Below are 22,594 nucleotides of genomic sequence, written 5' to 3' on the forward strand. Positions count from 1 at the left end.
TCCAAATATAGGTAATAAACAATATCTATCCGGTAAATACTTACAAAAGAATTTAAGATATTCTCCTGGGCATTCCATTTCCATTGGAATTCGCAACTATAGGTAGATACAAATCTCTTCGTGGATATACCTATAAAGATGTAGCTCACTCTTGCATAAAAATAGTAGCATAAGGGTGTATCTGGATCATCAGATATTGAGATATGATGATATTGGCACAAATATATAATCTATCAATTAGTTGATTAGTTAAATGGATCAACGCTAAATTTTGGCCAAATATCAGCAAAGGTCTATATCTGTAATGTAACACTTCTCTGATAATTTTGCAACAATTATATTCCAAAGTAAAAAAAAAAAAACTTCGACAATACACGACCTATTTTTGCCCTGCGGAAATTTTGTTGCCAGTTTAATAATACAATCAAGCTTAGTTATTCGCAAACATACTATTGGTGCTACACTATCATGGCTAATTCAGACGACGACGATGATGCCTTTCTCTATGGCTCAGATGAAGAAACAGATGGACATATATCAAAGAAGCAGAAACTAGCTGCGGATACTGAATTGGACCAAGAAGAGACCGAGCCCAAACAAGCACTGCCAATTGCCGAACAGAAGGAAGCTGACGAAGAAGACGATGACGAAGAGGACGATGACGAAGAAGAGGAAGATTCAGAAGATGATATAGATATTATAATAGGGGAGACTGCTCCTAAAGTACTGAGTCTTGTTCCCGGCAACGACGTGATATCAGAAGTAGTTGATACTGATGCCGAGAAGGATTCAGCCACTACAATAATTGTTTCCAAAGATCAATCAGAGTCCAAGATTGACGTCAATGCAGTGGCCGATTACGAAGGAAAGCCAATCACGTCAATAGACTTGGAGACACTAAAGGAGAAACCATGGCGAGCTCCAGGGGTGGATATATCCGATTATTTCAATTACGGGTTTGACGAATTTACATGGACAGCATATTGTCACAAGCAAGATAGTACGAGAGGAGAATTCAACCCTCAAAAGGTCATGGCTGATATTATGAAGGGCTCTGGTGGTGCTGGTCCTGGTGTTCCTCCACCTCCACCTGGTATGCCACCAATGGGTATGTTACCTCCGGGAATGCCACCTATGGGAATGATGCCCCCGGGAATGCAAATGCCTCCAGGTATGCAAATGCCGCCTGGTATGCCTATGCCCCCAGCAGGTATGCCTATGCCCCCAGCAGGTATGCCACCTATGCCGAATATGCCTAATTTCCAATTTAATATGCCGCCACCACCACCTCCTCCTCCACCAAGGTGAAGGTGTTTATATAGCTAATTGAAATATAAAAAACGTGTATTTATACAATACTAAACTAAATATGTAACTAAATTTATTCTTCGTCACTTTCTTCTTCAGCTTCTTGTAACCATTTAATGAATGGCTTAGCAGCTTTTCTAACCTTTTTAGAAACATCCTTTGGAACGTACTTCTTAGAGACCTTGCTACCCCAAGAAATCAACACTTCTTCACTCAAGAGATCCTTATCGTAAAATGCATGTAAAATCTTTGGAACTTGAGGAATCAAAATTGGTTTTTCTAAACCAATGAATCTTTCCAATCCACCCAAGAAAGCCTTTTCGAAATCTTGTTCGTTACCAATTAATTTCGACAATAAACCCAAATGAGGTTCTATTTGTTCTATTATATCTTCATCGAATAAAACTTGAGCCAAGACTTGGGCAGTTTCGTGACTGCTTCCAATATCTAATTCGACAATCTTTTTATAAATTTCAACATCAGATGGTAAATCATCCTTGGAGGTTGGAGCTTCCTTCAATAACCATTCACCAAATTCATTGAACTTGTTTTCAGCTAAGGTTAAACCTTCTAATTCCCTGGCTCTGGCAGCAATAGCTTCTTCGGACATATCCACAGCCCAATCATCATCCTTGACTTCAACAGCTTGCAATTGGGCAGCTTCGGCATTAATCTTCTTGGCTAACAAGTCATCGTCATCATCTTGAGTACCGCTGACGTCTTCTTGGGATTGGGTAGTTTGTCCAGCAGCAATATCGGAAATGGATTTACCACCACCAACAACATTAGCAGTAGCAGTAGCAGACTTCTTACCTTTCTTTTCAGGAGGGTTCTTAACGATATATGAGTACAACTTATGTTTAGGATCAATCATGGTGATCTTACCACAGGCCTTACAATCACGTTCTAAAGTGTCTTTACCCTTGAGAACAATTTCTGTTTCTGGATTCTTACAAGATCCACAAAGAACAAACTTGTTAATAAATCCATCAAGAGTATCTTGTAATTCGTTAACGTCATGGGCACCATTGACTAAGAATCTGCTGTCACCAGCACTAACTTTGTTGGTTTGAGCACCCAATTCATACCCAAAGAATTTAAGAATATAAGTAGGTGGTCTGTTCAATGCACGGGCAACTTCAGCAAGATTGAGAATGGCAGTCTTGATACCGTTACCTCTACCTTCCGTCTTAGCCTCAAGAACAGGCATCTTATAACGGTAGAACGGATCCGTATTGTCACGACAGATATTGATGAATGACATGGTTGGCTGATGATCTAACACTTGAGATGATACAAATTTATTGGTGATATCTTTTTCAAAGGTTGAATGGGAATGGCAAAAAAATTTTCAGAGTCACGTGACTTGAGATCTGACAAGTTTCCCTACACATAAATCAGCTACTATATTGTATCACCAATAATCCTACAACCATTGTGATCTTAAATAAAATTATCTATTACACATTATTTGACTAAATCATAAAAAACAAACTAACTAAAATATCTTAAAAATTTCATGTAAGCATGACGGTGATATGTACATATCTTTTCTAAATGTATTGGTTTCTCAGCATGGTAGGAGTCCCTGGGTTGGAATTGTACCCCAATGCCGCCGAACTCAATGATAATTGTTCCAATTGTTGCATCACGGCCATATCTTGAGCTTGTTGTGCAGCCTGCGCTTGTGCCTGTGCTTGTGCTTGTGCCTGTGCTTGAGCTTGAACTTGTGCCTGGGTTGCCTGTTGGGAGTTATACATTTGTTGTTGTTTTAAATATGGAGGAACATTAACATATTGTTGGGGGTAGAATTGTTGGTATGGTGGATAGTATTGTTGTTGCTGTTGTGGTGGCTGTTGCTGATGTTGATGTTGATGCTGTTGTTGTTGCTGTGGATAATGTTGCTGTTGTTGATGATGATGAGAACCTTGTTGTTGTTGTAACATAGGGACATACATTTGATCATATTGTTTCCCGGTGCGTCCAGTTCTTCTCTTAGGCTTGCCATTGCTAGTAATTCTGTTGGTCTTGGATACACCAACTTCATCCATTAATTTCTTATAATTTTGAAGGTTGACAATTGGTAAATCGTGCAAGAGTCTTCGAATTGTACCAATATGATTGTTAGCATATTCGGCAAGGATTGGATTACTTATGATCTTGTAAATAAACATTGGACCAGCAGAATATTCCGTGTTTGGTGCAGAACTAGACAAGCTTTCCAGAAGGATATATTCTAAATTAGACTCTTCAAAAATAGCATTGAGGATAACTTCACGCACTTGATTCTCAGCTCTGTTATTCAAGATCTTTAAAATTGTTAAATTGGCTAATTTATGAACACATAATGATCGTAAATGAGGTAAAAATTTGCCAGAAAGCAATTGAATCTTATAATCAGTATCATTAAACGTATCCAAGAACCATGTGATTAATAAACTACCATTAGCATTAACCACCAATTCATTGGCATATTCCACAATCAAACCAGCAACCAACAACACTTGTTCGTTAGTCACACAACTTGATTCGTTGGCACTTTCCAAAATAGTTCTAATACATCTAGCTCCAAATCTCCCAAAACTGATCTCAATAAAACTATCCAACATAGCTTCAAACACAAAATCATTAAATGGAGATCCAAATTTAATACATCCTTGGATGACATAATTACCAAATTGATCATTAAACAACTTTATTGCATATGGTTTTAAACTGGCACCAATAAGGTACATTTGTTGTTTATCTTCGTGGCATAAGTTAATAATTTTTTGAATGGCCCAAGTCCCATTCTTGTGAATACTTAATTGGGTCAAGTATGGGGCAATCTCTTTAACCATCATAAGTTTAATCAAGGGAGAATCAACTAAAGTGAACAATTTCTGAACAATGGTGTTTCCTAAATAGTCATAACACAACTCAGGCAATTCATCCAACATAGCAAGACACAACTCCTCCAATTCTAACTGATTCATAGTTGTGGTATCACCATCCACAGGGGTGTTAGTTCCACTGGAATGATGTCCCAATGCCTCGGTGTTCTCCAATACTTTTCTTAATTCGCGTAATTTAGGTGAATCAAATTGTCTAATTGGGATTGGATCAGGCAATGGTCCGAAATTATCTTGATAATTGTCACTAGGGTAAGCAATACATTTGTTGATTAATGACTTGATCTTATTGATATCAACATGAGACCCTAATTTGCCAATGGTATCAAGAATGTTCTTTTGAATAGCAACGATGTCCGTAGGTGGTGCTTTGTCCGACTTACTTGGACTAGCGCTTGGAGAAATACTGCGTGGCGCAGGAGCAGTGGCAGCAGCAGCAGCAGCAGCAGCAGAAACTGCAACCGAGGAACTAGTAGGTGGAACAGTAGCAGGTACATTGTTAATAACTGGTTGTGGCTTTTGTTGAGGTTGGTCCGATTCAAGTTTTGCAAACGCAACGTATAAAATAACTCCAGGGACGATTTCCAAATGATTAAAACTTGCCTTGAGGGCCATGGCGATATCAACATTAGTACATTCTACAAGGGAAATCTTGGATGTTGTAGTGGTACTCACTTTGATACTGCGGATGCCACCAAATGACTTTTGAGTTCCTAGTGAATTATTCAAAATATTGTATAATTTAAACGAATCAATGAATAAAGGTAAATTGTCAATCAAAAGGTACTTAGTAGGTGCCAAGTTGGAATTTTCAAAGTTGGTAGTCACAATCAAATGAGCAAAATCGATATCATCAAGCAAAACAGGTTGTTGTTGGTCGCGACTTTCAGAAATTGATGGGAATTGTTGTTGCAACATTGCCGATTGCGAGTTGAAGCTCTGATTAGCTTGTTGTTGTTGTTGCTGCTGCTGTTGTGGTACTTGTTGGTACAAGTTAGCTTCGGTGAACGTTGGGGTGGAACCAGAGTAAGTCTGTGACCTATGTCTAGGAAGATTTGATTGGTTCATATTCAACATCAAACTGTCCAACAACGAATTCATATCGTTGGATTTCCCATTCATTGTAATAAATGGAGAGTTAGATGCTCTATTAAGTTGGGGTTGTTGCTGTGCCTGTTGTGGGACTTGTGTCTGCGGTTGTTGGGGAATGGTTGGCAAATGAATCGAATCACCGAATGCATTAAATGAAACGCTAGGGATAGCGGCTGTAGTGGTATATGATCTGTTTCTGGTTGAGATATCTCCTGATGGCATATTAGACGTGCCATTTGCGGTGGGCAACAAGGGGCTTAGGAAATGACTCCCATTGGTATTATTACTGTTGGAACTTCCATTGTTTTCAAGTGGATGGGAAAAGTTATCATCATTCCAAATTGAATGAGTTGAGAATAATGAGCCTGATCTTACCCTACTTGAATTAACTGATGAAGGAGCAGGGTGGTTAGGTGAGGTGGAGAGTAATCCTCCCAACGACATGTTATCTAGTGTAGGTATGGCCAAGTTGTCATGAGTTATATTCAAAGGCGAATTAGATAATGACTTGTTGGAAATGGTAGGGGCACTCAAGAACGACGAAGGTAAAGTACCTGCTCTGCTTCTGGTTCTAGTAGTAGTGGCAGCAGGTCCTGTGGTTGATGCAGCCGAACTATTTGATGTAGTAGACGTGGCAGAAGTAGGAGGAGGGTATACCGTGGCTCCCGCTAATGACGAGTGTTTTGAAGACAATGGCAACGACGACGAAGGCGAATTGCTGAAATTGTCCATATGTACTAATAAGAAGTGTATAAGTGGATAATTAAAAACAGATCACTTTTAAATTCGGCAACCAAAAAATGTATGAGTAAAACAACAAAAAAATAGGGGCGGGAAAAATATGAGCTTATTCTCCAGGATTTTTCAAAAGCTTGTTGGCTGCAGTGAGTGTTATTTGTCTATAGTTAAGGGGAACCTTTCGGAATAGGGGGAAGATGTTCTGGGCGGTGTTACTAATGAATGTGAACAATAGATTTAGTGGCTCGTACTGACTGTGTTGTCAAAATGTTGCGAATACAACTTAAAGTTACAGAGAGAGAGTTAATAAAAAAAAAGCGCTCACTTTGATCCGGCCAACAATTGCAGTGGGTCACTGTGCGTGCGTGCTGTTGATGGTTTGCCTGGAACTTACGTGAGACAGAAAAAAGAAAAAAAAATAACACTAAACAAAAAGAAAATAAAATAGAAAACCGCCTTCGAATTTACTCGAAAATAACGTATGAGTCCCACGTGACATTCCCCTTTTTTATATTTCCGGAGCAAGAACTTTTTCCCGATGTTATTTAATTACTGATGACTATTTTTCCGCAGTGTTGATGTTTATCTTGGCTAGAGTTTTTGGAATGAGTAACTACTTCTAAATATAGAGCAAGAGCGATCTCTTGGTTTTGATCGATCTTGATATACAAAATTGAGTATTTTCTTGACCCGTTTGTGCACTTGTCTGTTTTATTACCGATTATAGTTTACCCCGGTTGTTTTGACAGGGAGTTTTTTTTTTTCATTGTGTTGTATTTGTCTTTTGTTCCGCCGGTTATTAATTTACGCGCGGCGAATGTTTCTGGAACCACGTCGGTGCTTCACAGTAGTATGTCCAACTTTTGGCTTACAAAAACTCCTTTCCCTCCACGTCAATTGACAGTAAAGAAACACGCTGTATCTTACTCTAATTGGCATAAACCAACTTATTGATTTCTATTTACTTTATAATTACCTCTACGCGCTTTGTACTACACTTTAACATAGCCCACTTTTGTTTGTTTGTTTTGTTTTGTTTTGTTTTAGGTGGCTATTTTAGGGAATGGATTGCTTTTCGACAAAACAATACAACGCTGTGCATGGCTTATATACCCTTTAATTTTCCCATTGGCGATCAAGTTGGCCAATATGCATTCTATTTCCGCAATTGTAGTATTGTAAGTATGATCCTTAGCAAAATCGAACTTGATATTGAAGTTATCTTCATGGTATTGCGAATACTCAAATGCCAATTGGAATGCGCTTAACGAAATGATGTGATCATTCTTAATTTCTTTAATCATAGCCACTGTCTTTCTAATAAGAGCCAATTGACAATATTGTCGTAATAACTCAACCAAGACATATAATCGATTCTTGAGAAGAACAATTCGGAAATTTTTCATGGCATGGTCGAACTTACGAAGGTCTCCCGTCAAGATTGCTCGGAAGATATTATCTCTGTACATTACTCGAAGGGCGGGATGTTTCAACCAGAATGTTTTCTTTGGTAATTTACCTCGATTATACAATTTCAATGGTAACAAAAGCATCATAATTTGTTGAACTTGTTTACTCTTGCTATAATCCTGATAATCTTGAATTAACAATAACGCAAGGTCTAGATCTGATTCACTGGTAACATAATCTCCATCATCCAATGCCATTAATGCAGAATAGTACAAATAAACCACGCAATATTTCTTTTGAGATTTACATTTCTTCATTTCTGGTAAAGGGTATCTTGTCCCCTTGACTGCTTTTTGAACAGATTTTGCCAATTCAAATTTGCCCAACTTGAAGTAAATCTTGATCAAGTTAGCCATAAAGAAATATATATCGTTTCTTCTACTCTTGGCCAAATCTGGATTCTTGTCATTCAAACTCAACTTAAATCCCTTATTAAACGTAATGGCCAATTTTTCCAAACAGCTGACTTTCTTTCCAGAACCAAACTCACCACCATCATCCATATCTTGCATTTGGATACTTTCAATATCATCAGGATCCTGCCTTTCCTTGACAGTATAAACAAGCACCAATTCCTTGAAGCAATCTAACAACACTGGTTGGATCCAAAGAAATTCTGCTGATTCACTAGCTCGAATAAGAGAAAGAACCAATTCATTAGAGTACTCAAAAGCAGCAGCTAATGAGTTATCCTTATATATCGCAGCAATTACTTTCAAATGATTCACGACGACAGGGCGAAACTTTTCTGGAATGGAATATAAATCAAAATCATTAGGTGGCGGGAATGAGGCGCGAAGTTCTCCTTCTTCCTTACCTGGATTGATGGTGAAACATCCTAGGAGCTTTTTACTGTCTCTAGTTTCAATATATAGATTGACATGTTTGATGTAATTGAGAAGTATCTCGCTCATTGAGGTGATTCAAGTGATGGATGTCTACTGTTGTAAATTGACTGGTCTCATTTTTTTTTCTCCCCTTCTGCCAAGATCTTTGTGGGAGATAGAAAGTAGATCCAAATTGGCAGCAAATGTAAAGACAAGAAAACCAACAGAAATGGACCTAAATTTATCTCGGGTGGCTCCTTTTTATAGTAATATGATCATTGGTTTTTATGTAGTGAAAGAATGCTCTCATTACACTACTTCCTAAACTACATTTATAGATGGCAGCGCTACCAATTACAGTTTTGACTTGCCCGTGAAATGTACTTATTTTACGATAAGTTTGAAATAATAACTAATTTTTTGTATTAATGAAGTCAAAAAAAAAGGAAAAACAGATGGATTTGTTTGGTGTTATGTTGTACCAAGGACGGGAAAGTGTGTGTTTCTGTATTTGGTACGATTTTTGCAGCTTTTTTACGTAATACGCAGTCAACTGTCATCGATAATGTAAAGTATTGAATAAAAGTAGAAATAGTCTAACTAGTTAAATGTATATCCAAGATCTGAAAATTTGCTCCAGTTGGAAAGACCTGTATTGGCACTATCACTAACCAATGATTTAGAAATATAAATGCATGGCGATACGGCGTTGCACTTTACGCCTCTTTCTACAACAGAAAAAAAGAACAAACCGTTCACCTTAACTCGTATACCATTACACTCGCCACTAAACACCATAAATTAGTTACATACAATCAAGAGGTAATCATCTCATTGTATATAGATATCCGTTGTCAACCCTATTAGACTTAAATATATTGTACTCACGTATAATTGCATATTAAAAATAAACTCTTTTGCCCCACTCTTCCCAAATTAGGCAAGTGGTAAAAACAAAAAAAATCAATACAAACTAAAACGAGATTAAACTAAAAATTTCGCCACGTACACACGACCAATCTTTTTTTTTGTACTTGCCTCTTTAAAAGTTTCCCAGCCTTCATTTTACAACCCGTGAAATCAGCAATCATTCAAAAATAATACACCAATCATCGGCCCACAAGCTTACGTGCTAATCCAATAGAGCTGTCCATCTATCCATCACAAGCTCATACTTACAAGCATACACCAACAGGAAGATCACCCCACCGCCCAGAAAGTTGATCTGGTTTCCATATATAACACGCTTGTTCTTATCGGATAGTCACTGATCAAACTACAGCTACTTTTCCACAACTACAACATCATCCGTTTGAACGCGCTTGCTTTAGACCTACCCCAGGGCAAAGACACGCATTTACTCATACTAACCTCACATACTTTCCTTGTCTGGTATCAATTTTTGTGGTCAGGTATTATCATTTTTTTTAAAAAGTTTACAAACACCATACCTAAGGGAATAAACCACAACATATAAATAGGGGACGTTTTTTTTTCGCCCATTCATTAGCATATATTTTATTTCACTTTTTATTCCTGATTATTGAATCATTGTTATCATGAGTTCACCAACTAGTCTAGAGGAGTATTCAAATAGCGGTGAATCAACGAATAAAGCACCCGAATCAGGAAATTCAATATCACCGAATAATGTCAACGCACATCATTACCACAATGACGACATGAACAACTTTATAATGGATAACGAATATAACGATTACGAAGAATTACGGAAGTCATTGATTGTTAAAAAGAGGCTATCAAGCAAATCCAAGGACGAGTCTCGACTTGATAGATATCAGATAGACAAAAATTCATTATTGAGATTGCCCACGGAAATCTTGTTGCAGATTTTCCATCATTTGGATAGACGTGATTTGTATGCATTATTGACTGTTTGTAAGGAAATTGCCGATTTGATTATTGAAATTTTATGGTTTCGTCCAAACATGCAGAATGACGGGTCGTTTAAACGAATTAAGGAAGTTATGGAATTGCCCAGAGATAAGACTCATTGGGATTATCGTTTATTTGTCAAGAGACTAAATCTTTCATTCATGACCAAGTTGGTTGATGATGAATTGTTGGGTTTATTTGTGGGATGTCCAAAATTGGAAAGATTGACATTGGTAAATTGTGCTAAATTGACGAGATTTCCCATTACTAAAGTATTACAAAATTGTGAACGGCTACAATCTATTGATTTGACGGGAGTCACGGATATCCATGACGATATAATAAACGCCCTAGCTGATAACTGTCCCAGATTGCAAGGGTTGTATGCACCTGGATGCAGCAATGTATCGGAAGAAGCAATCATCAAATTACTAAGATCATGTCCCATGTTGAAACGTGTCAAGTTTAACGCCAGTAATAATATCACAGATGAGTGTATTTTGGTTATGTATCAAAATTGCAAATCCTTGGTCGAGATTGATTTACATGGATGCGAACAAGTTACTGATTTGAATTTGAAGCGAATCTTTTTAGAATTATCACAGTTAAGAGAATTTAGAATAAGTAATGCACCGGGAATAACTGATAAATTATTTGAATTGATTCCTGAGGGGTTCATTTTGGAAAAATTGAGAATTATTGATATAACGGGATGTAATGCCGTTACTGATAAACTAGTGGAGAAGTTGGTTTCATGTGCACCTAAATTACGTAACGTTGTCTTGTCCAAATGTATGCAAATCACAGATGCATCCCTTCGAGCCTTGAGTCAATTGGGTCGAAGTTTACATTATATTCATTTAGGTCATTGTGGATTGATTACAGATTACGGCGTCTCCTCCCTTGTTAGGTTTTGTCATCGGATCCAATATATTGATTTAGCATGCTGTTCACAATTAACAGATTGGACCTTGGTTGAATTGGCCAATTTACCTAAATTGCGCAGAATTGGATTGGTTAAGTGTTCATTGATCACCGATTCAGGGATTTTGGAATTGGTGAGAAGACGAGGCGAGCAGGATTGTTTGGAACGTGTCCATTTGTCATATTGTACCAATTTAACCATTGGTCCTATTTATTTATTATTAAAGAGTTGTCCTAAATTAACTCATTTATCCCTTACTGGAATTTCATCATTTTTAAGACGGGAAATCACACAATATTGCCGTGATCCTCCCCCTGACTTTAACGAACATCAAAAGTCGTTGTTTTGTGTATTTAGCGGTCATGGAGTTAACCAATTGAGGAATTATTTAAATCAAGTAATGGAAGAACGCACTTATCAGATTGATCAAGGTGACATTCAAGCATTATTTCATGAGCGAAGAAGAAGATTTTTAGGCGGAAATAATAATGCCCGGGCCGCAGCGGGTGGAGACATGGATTTAGACGACGATCCCATAAATGACGACACAATAGCCAGGAGGTTTGGTCAATTACAACAGCAAATGCGGGCAGATGCCGCCGAAGCAGGTGGTAACAATGGATTGGAAAGATTTATGTTGCAAGATCCTGCCATGGCTGATCTTAACCGAGATATATTTAGAGGAATAACCGAAGGAGACATGGGACCTGATGAGATGAGAGAGCATTTTCAATTATTGATTAGAACTCACCAACAACAAAGGTTGCAACAGCAACAACAGGCAGCAGCAGCTACACCTACAGGTAGGCAAAGACAAGCCAATCCTCAGAATGCCCCACAAATAGACCAGACCCCCGTGTTTCCTAATGCCGAACGAGCTGGACAAATAATTGAAGAAGATGAGGATGTTGAGATGGAACAAGTTGATCTTTTCCCTCGAAATACTTCTCCATAAGTCATCACATTATCAGCCTTTAACCTAATCTTATATATTTATATATAATCACTTTTTTTTTGTATATGTTGCTATAAAAATGGGTTTTATGTTTCGTCAGTGTATTTCAGTAGTCTATAAGCTAAGCAATTGGCGAATTCTTGGATTCTTGTTGAAGATTCGCGGGATAGTTTATTTAGGTATTCAACATTGGTGAATGATTCTATATTTGGTTTATAAATGGAATCACCTTGCTCGAAAAGCTCTGCTTCAGAAAAGACTGAATCAAACAACTCTTGGTTGAAACTTAATGGAGTCAATGATTCGTTGGAATCACATTGCCCAGACCTCTTTCGTTTGTTGACTTCAGCTAGTATATTCATATTTGAAGATTGCCTCTTCAAGGAATTATGTACAGGGGTGGAGATAGCAGGACTCAATTCTAAGCAGGATGCAAACTCAGCATTACATGAAGAGAGGGCGTCATCCTGGATATCATGTGGACTATTAGAAGTAGATTCCCAAAATTGGAATTGTCTTGTTGTAACATAAACATCTATCTCATTGTCCTGACTACCACCACTCATCATCAACGTAGGAGTATTGTTGTCATAATTGTCCTGAGATACCTTGGGAATGGACATCTCATCAATTTGTAATCCTTCTGGAGGTATAATTTGGTTAAACGCTAAATTGTTAGTTTCTGGTTGCAAAAAAATACTGTCAAGTTCGTGTCTACTTACGTATTGATGGACCTATTGAGAGGGATGCAAATAACGTGGTGTCACTTAGATCAGTGTAATTATTCCTCAAAACATCTTTGCCTTCTCCCATGGGCCATTGAATGAATATAGCGGAATTAATGCTGTTATCAGCGGTTAATTTTTATTATGCTAGCCAGTGTGGCAACTTGAAACGAGATTAGGATAAGACAGGGCTGAAACCCTAATACATACATTACACGTGATACTCAAATCACGTGGAAAAGGTTTGAAATTTTATTTTAAATGAATTGTTTTTTTTAGCCAGGTCGCACTCCTAAGAAAAATTAGTTAGTATTTTGTGAGAGAAAAGGAATACCTGCATACAGCGTGAAACTAATTGCTCGCACAGTACCAGCTCAATTTTCACCTACTAAAAAAAAGTTTTTCAAAATTTTTCTATAGTATACTTCTTTCTTAATTTACATAGCATCATATAATACAAAATGTATGTTTAGACCACGAATAACTGGAAATGAACGAGATAATGGAGTGATTAATCAAAGTAAACTAGAAGTATCGAATAAACTAATCACCAAGGTATAGAATCAACAGGCAAAACGATCATGTTGAAAGTCGATATGATAGTCAAGATCAATAAGCAACTACAAAACGCAATAAAACTACAAGTATCGAAAAGCAGATAGAAATACTATCAAGTTATGTTTATAAAGAGAATATTCATTACAGAATATATATCAACAAACCACTGCAAAAAAGGATTCGACAACCACAGAGAACCTATATCAACAAGGCAATCAGACTAATGGATACAATACAAGAAATCTAATAACATCATCGTGACTTCTATAAACCTAAATAAAACTAAATTTGCTTATTTGATTACATTCCCACCATGTTTCATTTCCTTTTTCAAATCACACGAACCAAATACTAACTTACTTTATAGGACCAAGAGAACTAAGAAGGTTGGAATTACTGGTAAATTCGGTGTCAGATACGGTTCTTCTTTAAGAAGACAAACCAAGAAGTTGGAAGTCCAACAACACGCCAAGTACGACTGTTCATTCTGTGGTAAGAGAACTGTTCAAAGAGGTGCTGCTGGTATCTGGAGCTGTAAGTCCTGTAGAAAGACCGTTGCTGGTGGTGCTTACACTGTTTCTACTGCCGCTGCTGCTACTGTCAGATCTACCATCCGTCGTTTGAGAGACATGGCTGAAGCTTAAGTTTGGAGGTACATCCTTTTTATTTAACGGAAAATAAACAAATAATAGTTTAAACGTAATAAGAATATCTCATGTAATTTTAGTTTTGGTTGCACTTTTATATTTCAATGACAAACAGGTAATATCTAGTCTATATTGTAGTGTAAACTGTGGTTCAGCATAAGGTATACCAAGTCGTGCGTTGATTACAGAAAACAGATAAAAAAATCAAATGTTAGCGAGAGAGGCGAAATTATCTAGCAACACATAACTCTAAAACAAGCTTATACAACCAAAGTAGAACCAGGGATCTATCAATGATGTCTGATATACCGCAATTTCAATTTCCTAAGATCCATTCGTTTCCTCCATTGTACACGAAGCAGCCCAACACCACTATATTAACACAGCAATTGGAAGCATGGACGGCAATCATACTTGAATACTGTGAATACTACAAAATCACGAGGATATCCAAAGATGGAATACCGAAACATTCACAACTTGAAATTGACCTTGATTCTCTTCCTCCCATATTTAGCAATACCGCTATCAATCGAAGCGTGAACTCCGAATTCAAAACATTAATAATTAATTCGTTAATCCATAAACTAAACTCGGGAGAATACGTCAATTCGAAAAAGCCAGAATTGGGTATTTTCATATATTGGAGAAAGCTCGAAGACTGGGGAAGTTTGCTATATCAATATGTCGATGATAGTGGCCAATTAGGCACGGTGTTGACCGTGTACGAGTTGACTAAGAGCGACGAAGGCGGATTACCCGAGGCAATAAGGGGTTTAGATGAAACTTTCTTGATTAAGATTATTAAGGGGTATTTGATGAAGTTGGGCAAAGCACAGATTTTAATGAATGAGAATAATGAAATTGGTGGGGTGAAGATTGTGTAGATAATCAACAGCAGCATGTCACTACAGAACAAATATTGTAGATGTACTGCCACTAACCTTTGGTTCTTCGGGAGAGAAGGTTGCTTAGGCACATAATAATATGTTTTTATTTCAGTAGTATTGCTAACATTCTAGGTACCTGTAACAGAGTCTGACAAAAGACAGTTCTTACAAGGTGTATAACTTAGCAAACATATTAATTATCCCAAAGTAGTCAAGCCCCCCCTCTTAGTATAGCACATGATACGTCTACTTCCTAAATAGGAAGTCCACGGCACTATATTTTTCTTATGGCTCATGCTCATCTCTTTCAGAATCGCCAAGCGGGAAAAAACTCATCTTATAAATTCCAGAGGAAAAAATTCTCACTATTGTTTTTCTTTTACTTCCTTCTTTTCTTTCTTCTTCCCGCTTAAATCATTCATTTAAGAGGGGCAAACTTTTAATTCGATATATCCGTTGTATATCATTATCTAAAAGGGAACGTTTTCGAATACCATCCACATAAATTTGTATTGTTTTTCACGTGTTTAATTTAGTTCATAGACGTGTCAAGCATCTCATCACACAAAAAAAAAAATTGCCTAATCTCTTAGTTACTCTAACTTAATAAAAGTCAAGTCAAGTCAAGCTATAATGAAATACGTCGTTGTTTCTGGTGGTGTTATTTCCGGTATCGGTAAGGGTGTTATTGCATCTTCTACTGGGTTACTTTTCAAGACCTTGGGTTTGAGAGTTACTTCCATCAAGATTGATCCTTATATGAACATTGATGCCGGTACCATGTCTCCTTTGGAACATGGGGAATGTTTTGTTTTGAACGATGGTGGTGAAGTCGATTTGGATTTGGGTAACTACGAACGTTACTTAAACATCACCTTGACTCGTAACCATAACATAACTACTGGTAAGATTTATTCCCAAGTTATTGAAAAAGAAAGAAAGGGGGATTATTTAGGTAAGACTGTTCAAGTTGTTCCTCATCTCACCAATGCTATTCAAGAATGGATTGAACGTGTTGCCAAGATCCCAGTCGATGACACTGGTTTGGAACCAGAAGTTTGTATTATTGAATTGGGTGGTACTGTTGGTGATATTGAAAGTGCTCCATTCGTTGAAGCCTTGAGACAATTTCAATTCAGAGTCGGTACTGAAAACTTTGCCTTGATTCACGTTTCTTTGGTTCCTGTTATCCACGGCGAACAAAAGACCAAGCCAACACAAGCTGCCATCAAGGATTTAAGATCTTTGGGTTTAACTCCAGATATGATTGCTTGTAGATGTCAAGATGTTTTGGAAGTTGCCACTATTGAAAAGATTGGTATGTTCTGTCATGTTGGTCCTCAGCAAGTTATTGCTGTTCATGATGTCAACTCGACTTACCACGTTCCATTATTGTTGAAACAACAAAAGATGATGAAATACTTGACCAAGAAGTTAGCTATTGGTGACATTGATGCTACTGCTTTAGCTCGTGGTGAAGAATTGTTAACTAGATGGAAGCACTTAACTACCAGTCACGATAAATCTTTTGAAACTGTCACTATTGCTCTTGTTGGTAAATATACTCATTTGAAGGACTCTTACTTATCTGTGATTAAGTCCTTGGAACATGCTTCTATGAGATGTAACAGAAGATTGACCATTGAATGGGTTGAATCTACCAACTTGGAAGAAGAAACCAAGAGAACCAACTTGTCCGAATACCACAAGGCATGGCACTATGTTTGTCAAGCCGATGGTATCTTAGTTCCAGGTGGTTTCGGTAACAGAGGTATTGAAGGTATGATTGCTGCTGCCAAATACGCTCGTGAAAACGATATTCCATACTTGGGTGTCTGTTTAGGTTTACAAATCGCTGTTATCGAATTTGCTAGAAATGTATTGGGAAAGACCGGTACTACTTCTATGGAATTTGATCCTTCCCTTAGTGAAGAAGAAGCTACTGTTGTCTACATGCCTGATGTCGATCAAGTTAAGTTAGGTGGTACCATGAGATTAGGTATCCACCCAACTAAATTCGTGGCTGACACTAAGTGGAGTAAATTGAGAAAATTATATGGTGGTGCTGATGCCGTTTACGAAAGACACAGACATAGATATGAAGTCAATCCTTTGTTAATTGATGAGATCGAAGCCAAGGGATTGAAGTTCATTGGTAAGGATGAAACCGAAAAGAGAATGGAAATGATTGAATTGAAAGACCACAAGTTCTTCACTGGTACTCAATACCATCCAGAATATTTATCCAAGGTATTGGATCCATCGAGACCATTCTTGGGTTTGGTTGCTGCTGCCTCGGGTATTTTAGAAGCTGTTTTAGAACGTGATGATTTGAATTACAAGGGTGATTTCTAATCCACATACCTTTTTATATATTGCATATTGTTCATATAGATTATAATCTCAAAAAAATAAAATAAACATAATAGACGTTAATTTACCCGAGTAGGAAACCCATGCCCAAAAATTTAAATTTGTATTGGGGAGAAACAATTCGCGTAGGAAAGTAAAATGTTGGGTTCAAGGTTATAGAATGATCAGAAATATTATCAAATCGATCAATGGGGGGACGAATTGTGTAGAAATTTGGTTGCGATGGCGATTTAATTAAATCCCATTAATTTAGAATAGTGTTGCTTATTTTTTTTTTTTGTCAAGAGTTAAGATTTGTGAACTGTAAACATCCTTCGTTTAACCCAATACAGATTCATATCTAAACATTATTCCAAATCAATCAGAGTGATGTCTTATGAGGAATCAGTTTAGTAAATTCCAGTCCAGATTAAAAGAAACGCCACTCTAACAGAATCTTCAAGACAAATGTCGTTAAGTCAACCAAAAGGCGTTCACGTTACAACAATGATCCGCAGCGAAAGCAGATCGGCTAAAACCACGGCAACAATGGCATGATCTAAGGCTATATCCTTGGCTAATCACATGGCCGGATACAACACAAATCCACCACCTCTTACTGGATGATAATAAAACTAGTAACAGGTTGATGTCGCGAAATTATCGCACATCTTGTATGCACGGCAGATATCTCGCAACCTGAAACGTACGTTGAAGCACAATGACTTAATTTTGCGGTGCGACATTATTGCCTAGCAAAACTTTAATTCAGCCAATGAGGCGAAATCCGCGCAATCTGGGTTGTTTCCCCATATAAATATCCCTGGCATTTCCCACATCCCCCCTTCTTAGATTTCAGCTGATCTTTATTTCTACATCGATAAATAAATCAATTACAAACAATATATTAAAAATGCTTTACCAATTAGTTAATTCAAGTGAACCAAAGGGTTGCGACTGCGGTGCCGACTGTAAATGTGCTTCTGCTGGATCATGTCAATGCGGTAGTAAGAAGTAAATGTGATGCTATATTACTTCCATTCCACGTGTTCAGATGGAATTCTATTATGATATGATGATGAAGGGTTTTTAAAGAGTTCTTGGTGGTTTGATTTTTACTTATATAGGAATATATTTCAATATATGTGTTGCATACTATTCTATGATACTACTGATATCAATATGTAATTCCGTGACTTTCTTCTGTACTAGCGATTTTAACTTTTCAGTTTCTACCACATATTGTTTGACAACGTCGTCACTCTTTTTAAATTTGTCATCTTGATTGAATTCGTGGTTAGCTAATATGTATAATCCGACCCAGCTCTTGTCATACTTATCATTGATTTCAACACTCACAAGGAAATTATCTCGTGCTTGAGTTAGCAATTGTATCAAATCGTGTAGTCTAGTCTTTGGTTTAGCCAATTCTTGCAAGAATAAGTAATAATGGTATAACCCAACTTTGTAGAATACAGGATAGGCCAATGGTTCATGCAATAAGATTTCTTTTAAACAATAAATTGCATCTTGATACTTGCCGATTTTCTTATACTCATTCCCCAATTCAGCCCAGGCAGACAAGTCACTTGGTTGTAAATCCAAATAATAACATAAATTCTTGATATATTTGTCAGAACCATCACTTCTAGAGAAAGTAACTAATCGTCTAGACAATGACAATTCATCGGGATCTTGGGTCAATAATTGTGTAGCCTGTTTGCCATCCCCAATGGCTTCATAATATATAGATTGTAATAACTTTATTCTTTGAGATTTGGAATTGGATTGGAATTGATCTAATAATAAATCAATCACCGCTTTAGCTTCTATATCATGGTTGGTCAAGATGCATGAATAAAACTCAAGTTCATACAAGTTGAACAATTCAATCAGATCAAGGGTATCTTTATGCAAGGCAAGAAATTGGTTCAATTCTTGATAGTGTGAGTGGAGTTGCTCTGGTGTAAACTGGGAAACACTGCCCGTTGCGGCAATATGAAGAAGCTTCTTCTTGAGTAAGGCTGTGTCAGGCATGCTAGCGTTGTCTACGGATGAAATACGTAGTTGAGAATTTTCTGAAGAATTTGGTTGTAAAAAAAAAAAGGGCACTGTGGAAATGTAAACATTAGCTGTGCTTATAAAATTACTTGACTACACTTTGCTAAAAATGTCACAGAAATTAGCTGATGCTTGTGATTCGCTTTTAGAGTATACGTCATTGCTTCAACATTCTTCAGATATCCCTAAAATTGCAAGTTCGAAATCAAATGATCTAGACAAAACCCAGAAATTACAACAAGAATATTACACATTATACAAACAACTAAATCACAAACTAAGTCGATTGATTTACTTGAACAAGCTTAAAGAGTTAGATTCAGACAGCATACCGACACAACTTGACAATATTAAAACTCAATTTGACATTCAAGACAATGAAGAACTTTTACAATTTTTAACTAATCAAAATACCCAAATTAAAATCAACAAATTATTCAATAGATATTTATTAATGACATTACCCATACTTAAATCCATACATTATTCCAATTTAACTGAATCTGAAACAAAAATTCTCGACGATTTGCAAAAGTTATATGACTTAGATTCAGGTATAAGTTTGAAGCTTGTAAAGCAGGCACAAACAAGTAATAATGACAGAGACGCATATTTTGACAAGGTCAATGAACTTCAAAACCTAATAACAAATGAAATCAAGCCAATGCTTGTTGAATCCACATGGGTTAATTCTCAACTAGAAGAAGTTAATAAAAAGTACGTCAATCTAAAAGAAGATACAATCGACGAGAAAGCTTCTAGAGTGCAAGTACTACAGTTAGTTGAACAATGGGACAACCTAAAGAAGCTCTCTTCTTTAATACCCCTACTTATTTCTAGCTTACCTACTAACTGGTACACTGATGAGTCACTAGTCAGCGTCATGAATGAATGCGACGACATTTCCCAAAGAATAGCCAAATTAACATCAGTTCTTAACAGGGAAACAGTTGGATATTATACTACAAAACAATTGCACGCATTTGAATTCAATGAAATTGACTAAGACAGTCTGTTCTATTTACAGTATATACACATTCAATTTATACAAGGAAAAGTCTCTTATTGATAACGTTCCAATCTATGCAATCAAACACATTTTCTAAATATTTTTCTCTCCCGTTAACACCATAGTCACGAATATAAGCGTGATCCCACAAATTAATACTCAACAAAGGTAAGGTATATTCACGTTCACCGTTGGCCGCCCTTTGTTTCAAGTTTTCCACAAACTTATAACTCGTTTCATCAACACCTCCATTCAAATCCAACACTTGTGACTTACCATAGTAGTATGGGGTACCATCATTGTTCGTCCTCATCAACTTGATTTGCTTGTCTGGGTATTCAACCAAGAACAACCACCCTTGGCCAAAAGTGCTTGATCCAAGCTCAACAATCTTAGAACGTAAAGTGGCAACGTCAGCGATATCTTGTTGGACCAATCTTTGCATCAAGAACTTGGAAGGTCTAGTTTCTTGGGCTTGGTCTTTACTGGTTAATTGTTGGAAAAAAAGATGGTTGTTATGGGCTTGGGAAGCATAGTGGAATATATGCTGGTCAGTGGTGTTCTTGGCGCTTTGTAGGATGATTTGGTATGGGTGTTTGTTTTCATAGGCAGTCCCATTGGTTAACAAGGTCAAATTGGTTAATAAATAGTGTTGATAGTCGGTCCAGGCCATTTTGAATTGTTCTGGAGAATAAACGCCAGAAATACCTTCTTGGCTCCACTGGTGGTGTTGTTCGAGCTTGGGAACACGATGTAACGATCTGGTAGATAATCTGACACCAGCTGCCCTCTTGGCAATGACTCTACTAAACATTATGTTGACTTATAGGTGGTGCTGTAACTACTTGATATCTGGTGCAATAAAAAAATTTTTCAACCCTAAAGGTTCGAGGTCAGGTTTGAACTCCTGCATATAAAATTAATATAGTTACTATACACAATATTATTGATTTGATTCAACGACCTTATTAATAGTAGGAATATTCTTGCTTACCCAATCATGGTCCCTAAACAACTTCTTTGGATCATTGCCAATGCTTTTCCGTTGTACAGATTTTAATAATTCCAGATATTCATACTCTTGTTGTCGATAATCTCTAATGACCAAATCCTGATCAAAATCAACAAATACTCTCGTGTCTCTGATTCTGAAAATGACATTGTCAATTCGCAAATAGAATCGACAAAGCAAGAGCAAACATGTTGGCATCACTCTTATTTTATAATTCAATATAGAAATCCCATTATCTGCCAATTCATCTTCAAATAAAACTGCCTCATCAAAGAAGAGAATGGGGTCAGGCTGGGTCAATCTGTGTATTGGTATTTCTTGACTACTCTCACTAAACTTAATATTGGTCGTTCCTTTATAATTAGGAGAATAAGTCCAATCATATGGCTCTATAGTGTCCAACTTGTCGGTAAACTCGCGAAGATCCCTCAGTTCAACCTCACCCCGTTCCTCCTTTTCCTTCTTCTCTCGTTCGCTCCTTCTAGAATCAAGCCATTCCTTATGATAACTCACTTTCAAATGACTCTCGCTATCCAAGGAATCCAATGCGTCAAGGGCATTAAACTCAATACTCTCACCACTGACCTCGTTGACAATTTTCACTCGGGAATTCCCAAATATCATTTCTGGCAATGGGAAATGGAATCTTGCCTCCAAGTCTTCCAACTCTGTCGAGTTAAGAATCGGCTTTTTGATAGTGTATATTTTCCAGTTTTTGACTGCGATGGCAGGTGTGTCTTGAATAGGATATGATGATTGTGGTGCAGGAATAATTACCTTCCCACAATGGGTGCATTGTGGATTCTTGCAGCCCTCAGGAATAGATACATGTGGATGTGGGCTAGCACCGGGAAAACTAGAAGCAGTTGATGGAAGTGGAGGTACTGGTCCCTTGACAGCGGTGGATGCAGTGGTGGAAGATGGAGGACGTCTGCCTTGCGTATGTAATCGCACCATTTCTCGTGCTGCATTCACGTGGACTGCTTGGATTCCAGGACGATTTCCAGGCATAGTAAATACTGTTTTGGATTTACTAGTACTCTCTTTAGAAGAAACAGACTGTTCTTGGTTGTCTTGACTCATGATTAAATAGTTCAGAAGATATCCCTATGGTTGTCATTAAGATCAAAAATATATCTGGAGATCGGAAATGTTAAAAATGCGACTTCGCATTTGGTAGCTATAGATTATTATTACTATTACTATTGTTATAACATACTTCATACTTTCTATAATAT

At 37.2% G+C, this 22,594-nt stretch overlaps 13 protein-coding genes across 13 annotated transcripts; 6 read left to right on the top strand and 7 right to left on the bottom strand. All coding sequences in view use genetic code 12, as the record gives it.

Moving 5' to 3' along the window:
- Positions 1-435: 435 nt before the first annotated feature.
- Positions 436-2,587, bottom strand: TIF5 (translation initiation factor eIF5; the record flags this gene model as incomplete). The annotated part of the gene is made up of 1 exon (XM_007377017.1): positions 436-2,587. A coding segment is annotated over one exon (1,000 nt), but the record flags the coding sequence as incomplete, so codon positions are not given.
- On the top strand, positions 469-1,308 carry SPAPADRAFT_52228 (cleavage polyadenylation factor subunit; the record flags this gene model as incomplete). Its single annotated transcript, XM_007377018.1, has 1 exon — positions 469-1,308. The coding sequence occupies one exon, from the start codon at positions 469-471 to the stop codon at positions 1,306-1,308; it is 840 nt and encodes a 279-aa protein (XP_007377080.1).
- Positions 2,588-2,753: 166 nt separating the features above from the next.
- On the bottom strand, positions 2,754-4,050 carry SPAPADRAFT_62944 (uncharacterized protein; the record flags this gene model as incomplete). Its single annotated transcript, XM_007377019.1, has 1 exon — positions 2,754-4,050. The coding sequence occupies one exon, from the start codon at positions 4,041-4,043 to the stop codon at positions 2,862-2,864; it is 1,182 nt and encodes a 393-aa protein (XP_007377081.1).
- Positions 4,051-6,967: 2,917 nt separating this feature from the next.
- SPAPADRAFT_62945 (uncharacterized protein) lies at positions 6,968-9,259 on the bottom strand (the record flags this gene model as incomplete). Its single annotated transcript, XM_007377020.1, has 1 exon — positions 6,968-9,259. One exon carries the CDS (start codon positions 8,411-8,413, stop codon positions 7,073-7,075), a length of 1,341 nt encoding a protein of 446 aa, XP_007377082.1.
- Positions 9,260-9,885: 626 nt separating this feature from the next.
- On the top strand, positions 9,886-12,102 carry GRR1 (SCF ubiquitin ligase complex subunit; the record flags this gene model as incomplete). Its single annotated transcript, XM_007377021.1, has 1 exon — positions 9,886-12,102. One exon carries the CDS (start codon positions 9,886-9,888, stop codon positions 12,100-12,102), a length of 2,217 nt encoding a protein of 738 aa, XP_007377083.1.
- Positions 12,103-12,188: 86 nt separating this feature from the next.
- Positions 12,189-12,915, bottom strand: SPAPADRAFT_52233 (uncharacterized protein; the record flags this gene model as incomplete). The annotated part of the gene is made up of 2 exons (XM_007377022.1): positions 12,189-12,769; positions 12,825-12,915. The coding sequence occupies 2 exons, from the start codon at positions 12,913-12,915 to the stop codon at positions 12,189-12,191; spliced, it is 672 nt and encodes a 223-aa protein (XP_007377084.1).
- A 330-nt stretch (positions 12,916-13,245) lies between these two features.
- SPAPADRAFT_156678 (ESCRT-II subunit protein) lies at positions 13,246-15,218 on the top strand (the record flags this gene model as incomplete). The annotated part of the gene is made up of 2 exons (XM_007377023.1): positions 13,246-13,290; positions 13,753-15,218. One exon carries the CDS (start codon positions 14,326-14,328, stop codon positions 14,917-14,919), a length of 594 nt encoding a protein of 197 aa, XP_007377085.1.
- On the top strand, positions 13,267-15,200 carry RPL43A (60S ribosomal protein eL43; the record flags this gene model as incomplete). The annotated part of the gene is made up of 2 exons (XM_007377024.1): positions 13,267-13,290; positions 13,753-15,200. Coding segments are annotated over 2 exons (279 nt in total).
- Positions 15,219-15,325: 107 nt separating the features above from the next.
- URA7 (CTP synthase) lies at positions 15,326-17,902 on the top strand (the record flags this gene model as incomplete). Its single annotated transcript, XM_007377025.1, has 1 exon — positions 15,326-17,902. The coding sequence occupies one exon, from the start codon at positions 15,556-15,558 to the stop codon at positions 17,275-17,277; it is 1,722 nt and encodes a 573-aa protein (XP_007377087.1).
- Positions 17,903-18,429: 527 nt separating this feature from the next.
- Positions 18,430-19,311, bottom strand: SPAPADRAFT_56971 (uncharacterized protein; the record flags this gene model as incomplete). Its single annotated transcript, XM_007377026.1, has 2 exons — positions 18,430-18,506; positions 18,537-19,311. 2 exons carry the CDS (start codon positions 19,309-19,311, stop codon positions 18,430-18,432), a joined length of 852 nt encoding a protein of 283 aa, XP_007377088.1.
- A 110-nt stretch (positions 19,312-19,421) lies between these two features.
- On the top strand, positions 19,422-21,942 carry SPAPADRAFT_62958 (uncharacterized protein; the record flags this gene model as incomplete). Its single annotated transcript, XM_007377027.1, has 1 exon — positions 19,422-21,942. The coding sequence occupies one exon, from the start codon at positions 19,445-19,447 to the stop codon at positions 20,339-20,341; it is 897 nt and encodes a 298-aa protein (XP_007377089.1).
- On the bottom strand, positions 20,379-21,158 carry SPAPADRAFT_142825 (mitochondrial 37S ribosomal protein mS42; the record flags this gene model as incomplete). Its single annotated transcript, XM_007377028.1, has 1 exon — positions 20,379-21,158. One exon carries the CDS (start codon positions 21,156-21,158, stop codon positions 20,379-20,381), a length of 780 nt encoding a protein of 259 aa, XP_007377090.1.
- TIP41 (Tip41p) lies at positions 21,288-22,439 on the bottom strand (the record flags this gene model as incomplete). Its single annotated transcript, XM_007377029.1, has 1 exon — positions 21,288-22,439. One exon carries the CDS (start codon positions 22,437-22,439, stop codon positions 21,288-21,290), a length of 1,152 nt encoding a protein of 383 aa, XP_007377091.1.
- Between the last annotated feature and the right edge of the window lie 155 nt (positions 22,440-22,594).

The sequence above is a fragment of the Spathaspora passalidarum genome (assembly GCF_000223485.1).
Source record: "Spathaspora passalidarum NRRL Y-27907 unplaced genomic scaffold SPAPAscaffold_6, whole genome shotgun sequence".
NCBI lineage: Eukaryota > Fungi > Ascomycota > Pichiomycetes > Serinales > Debaryomycetaceae > Spathaspora > Spathaspora passalidarum.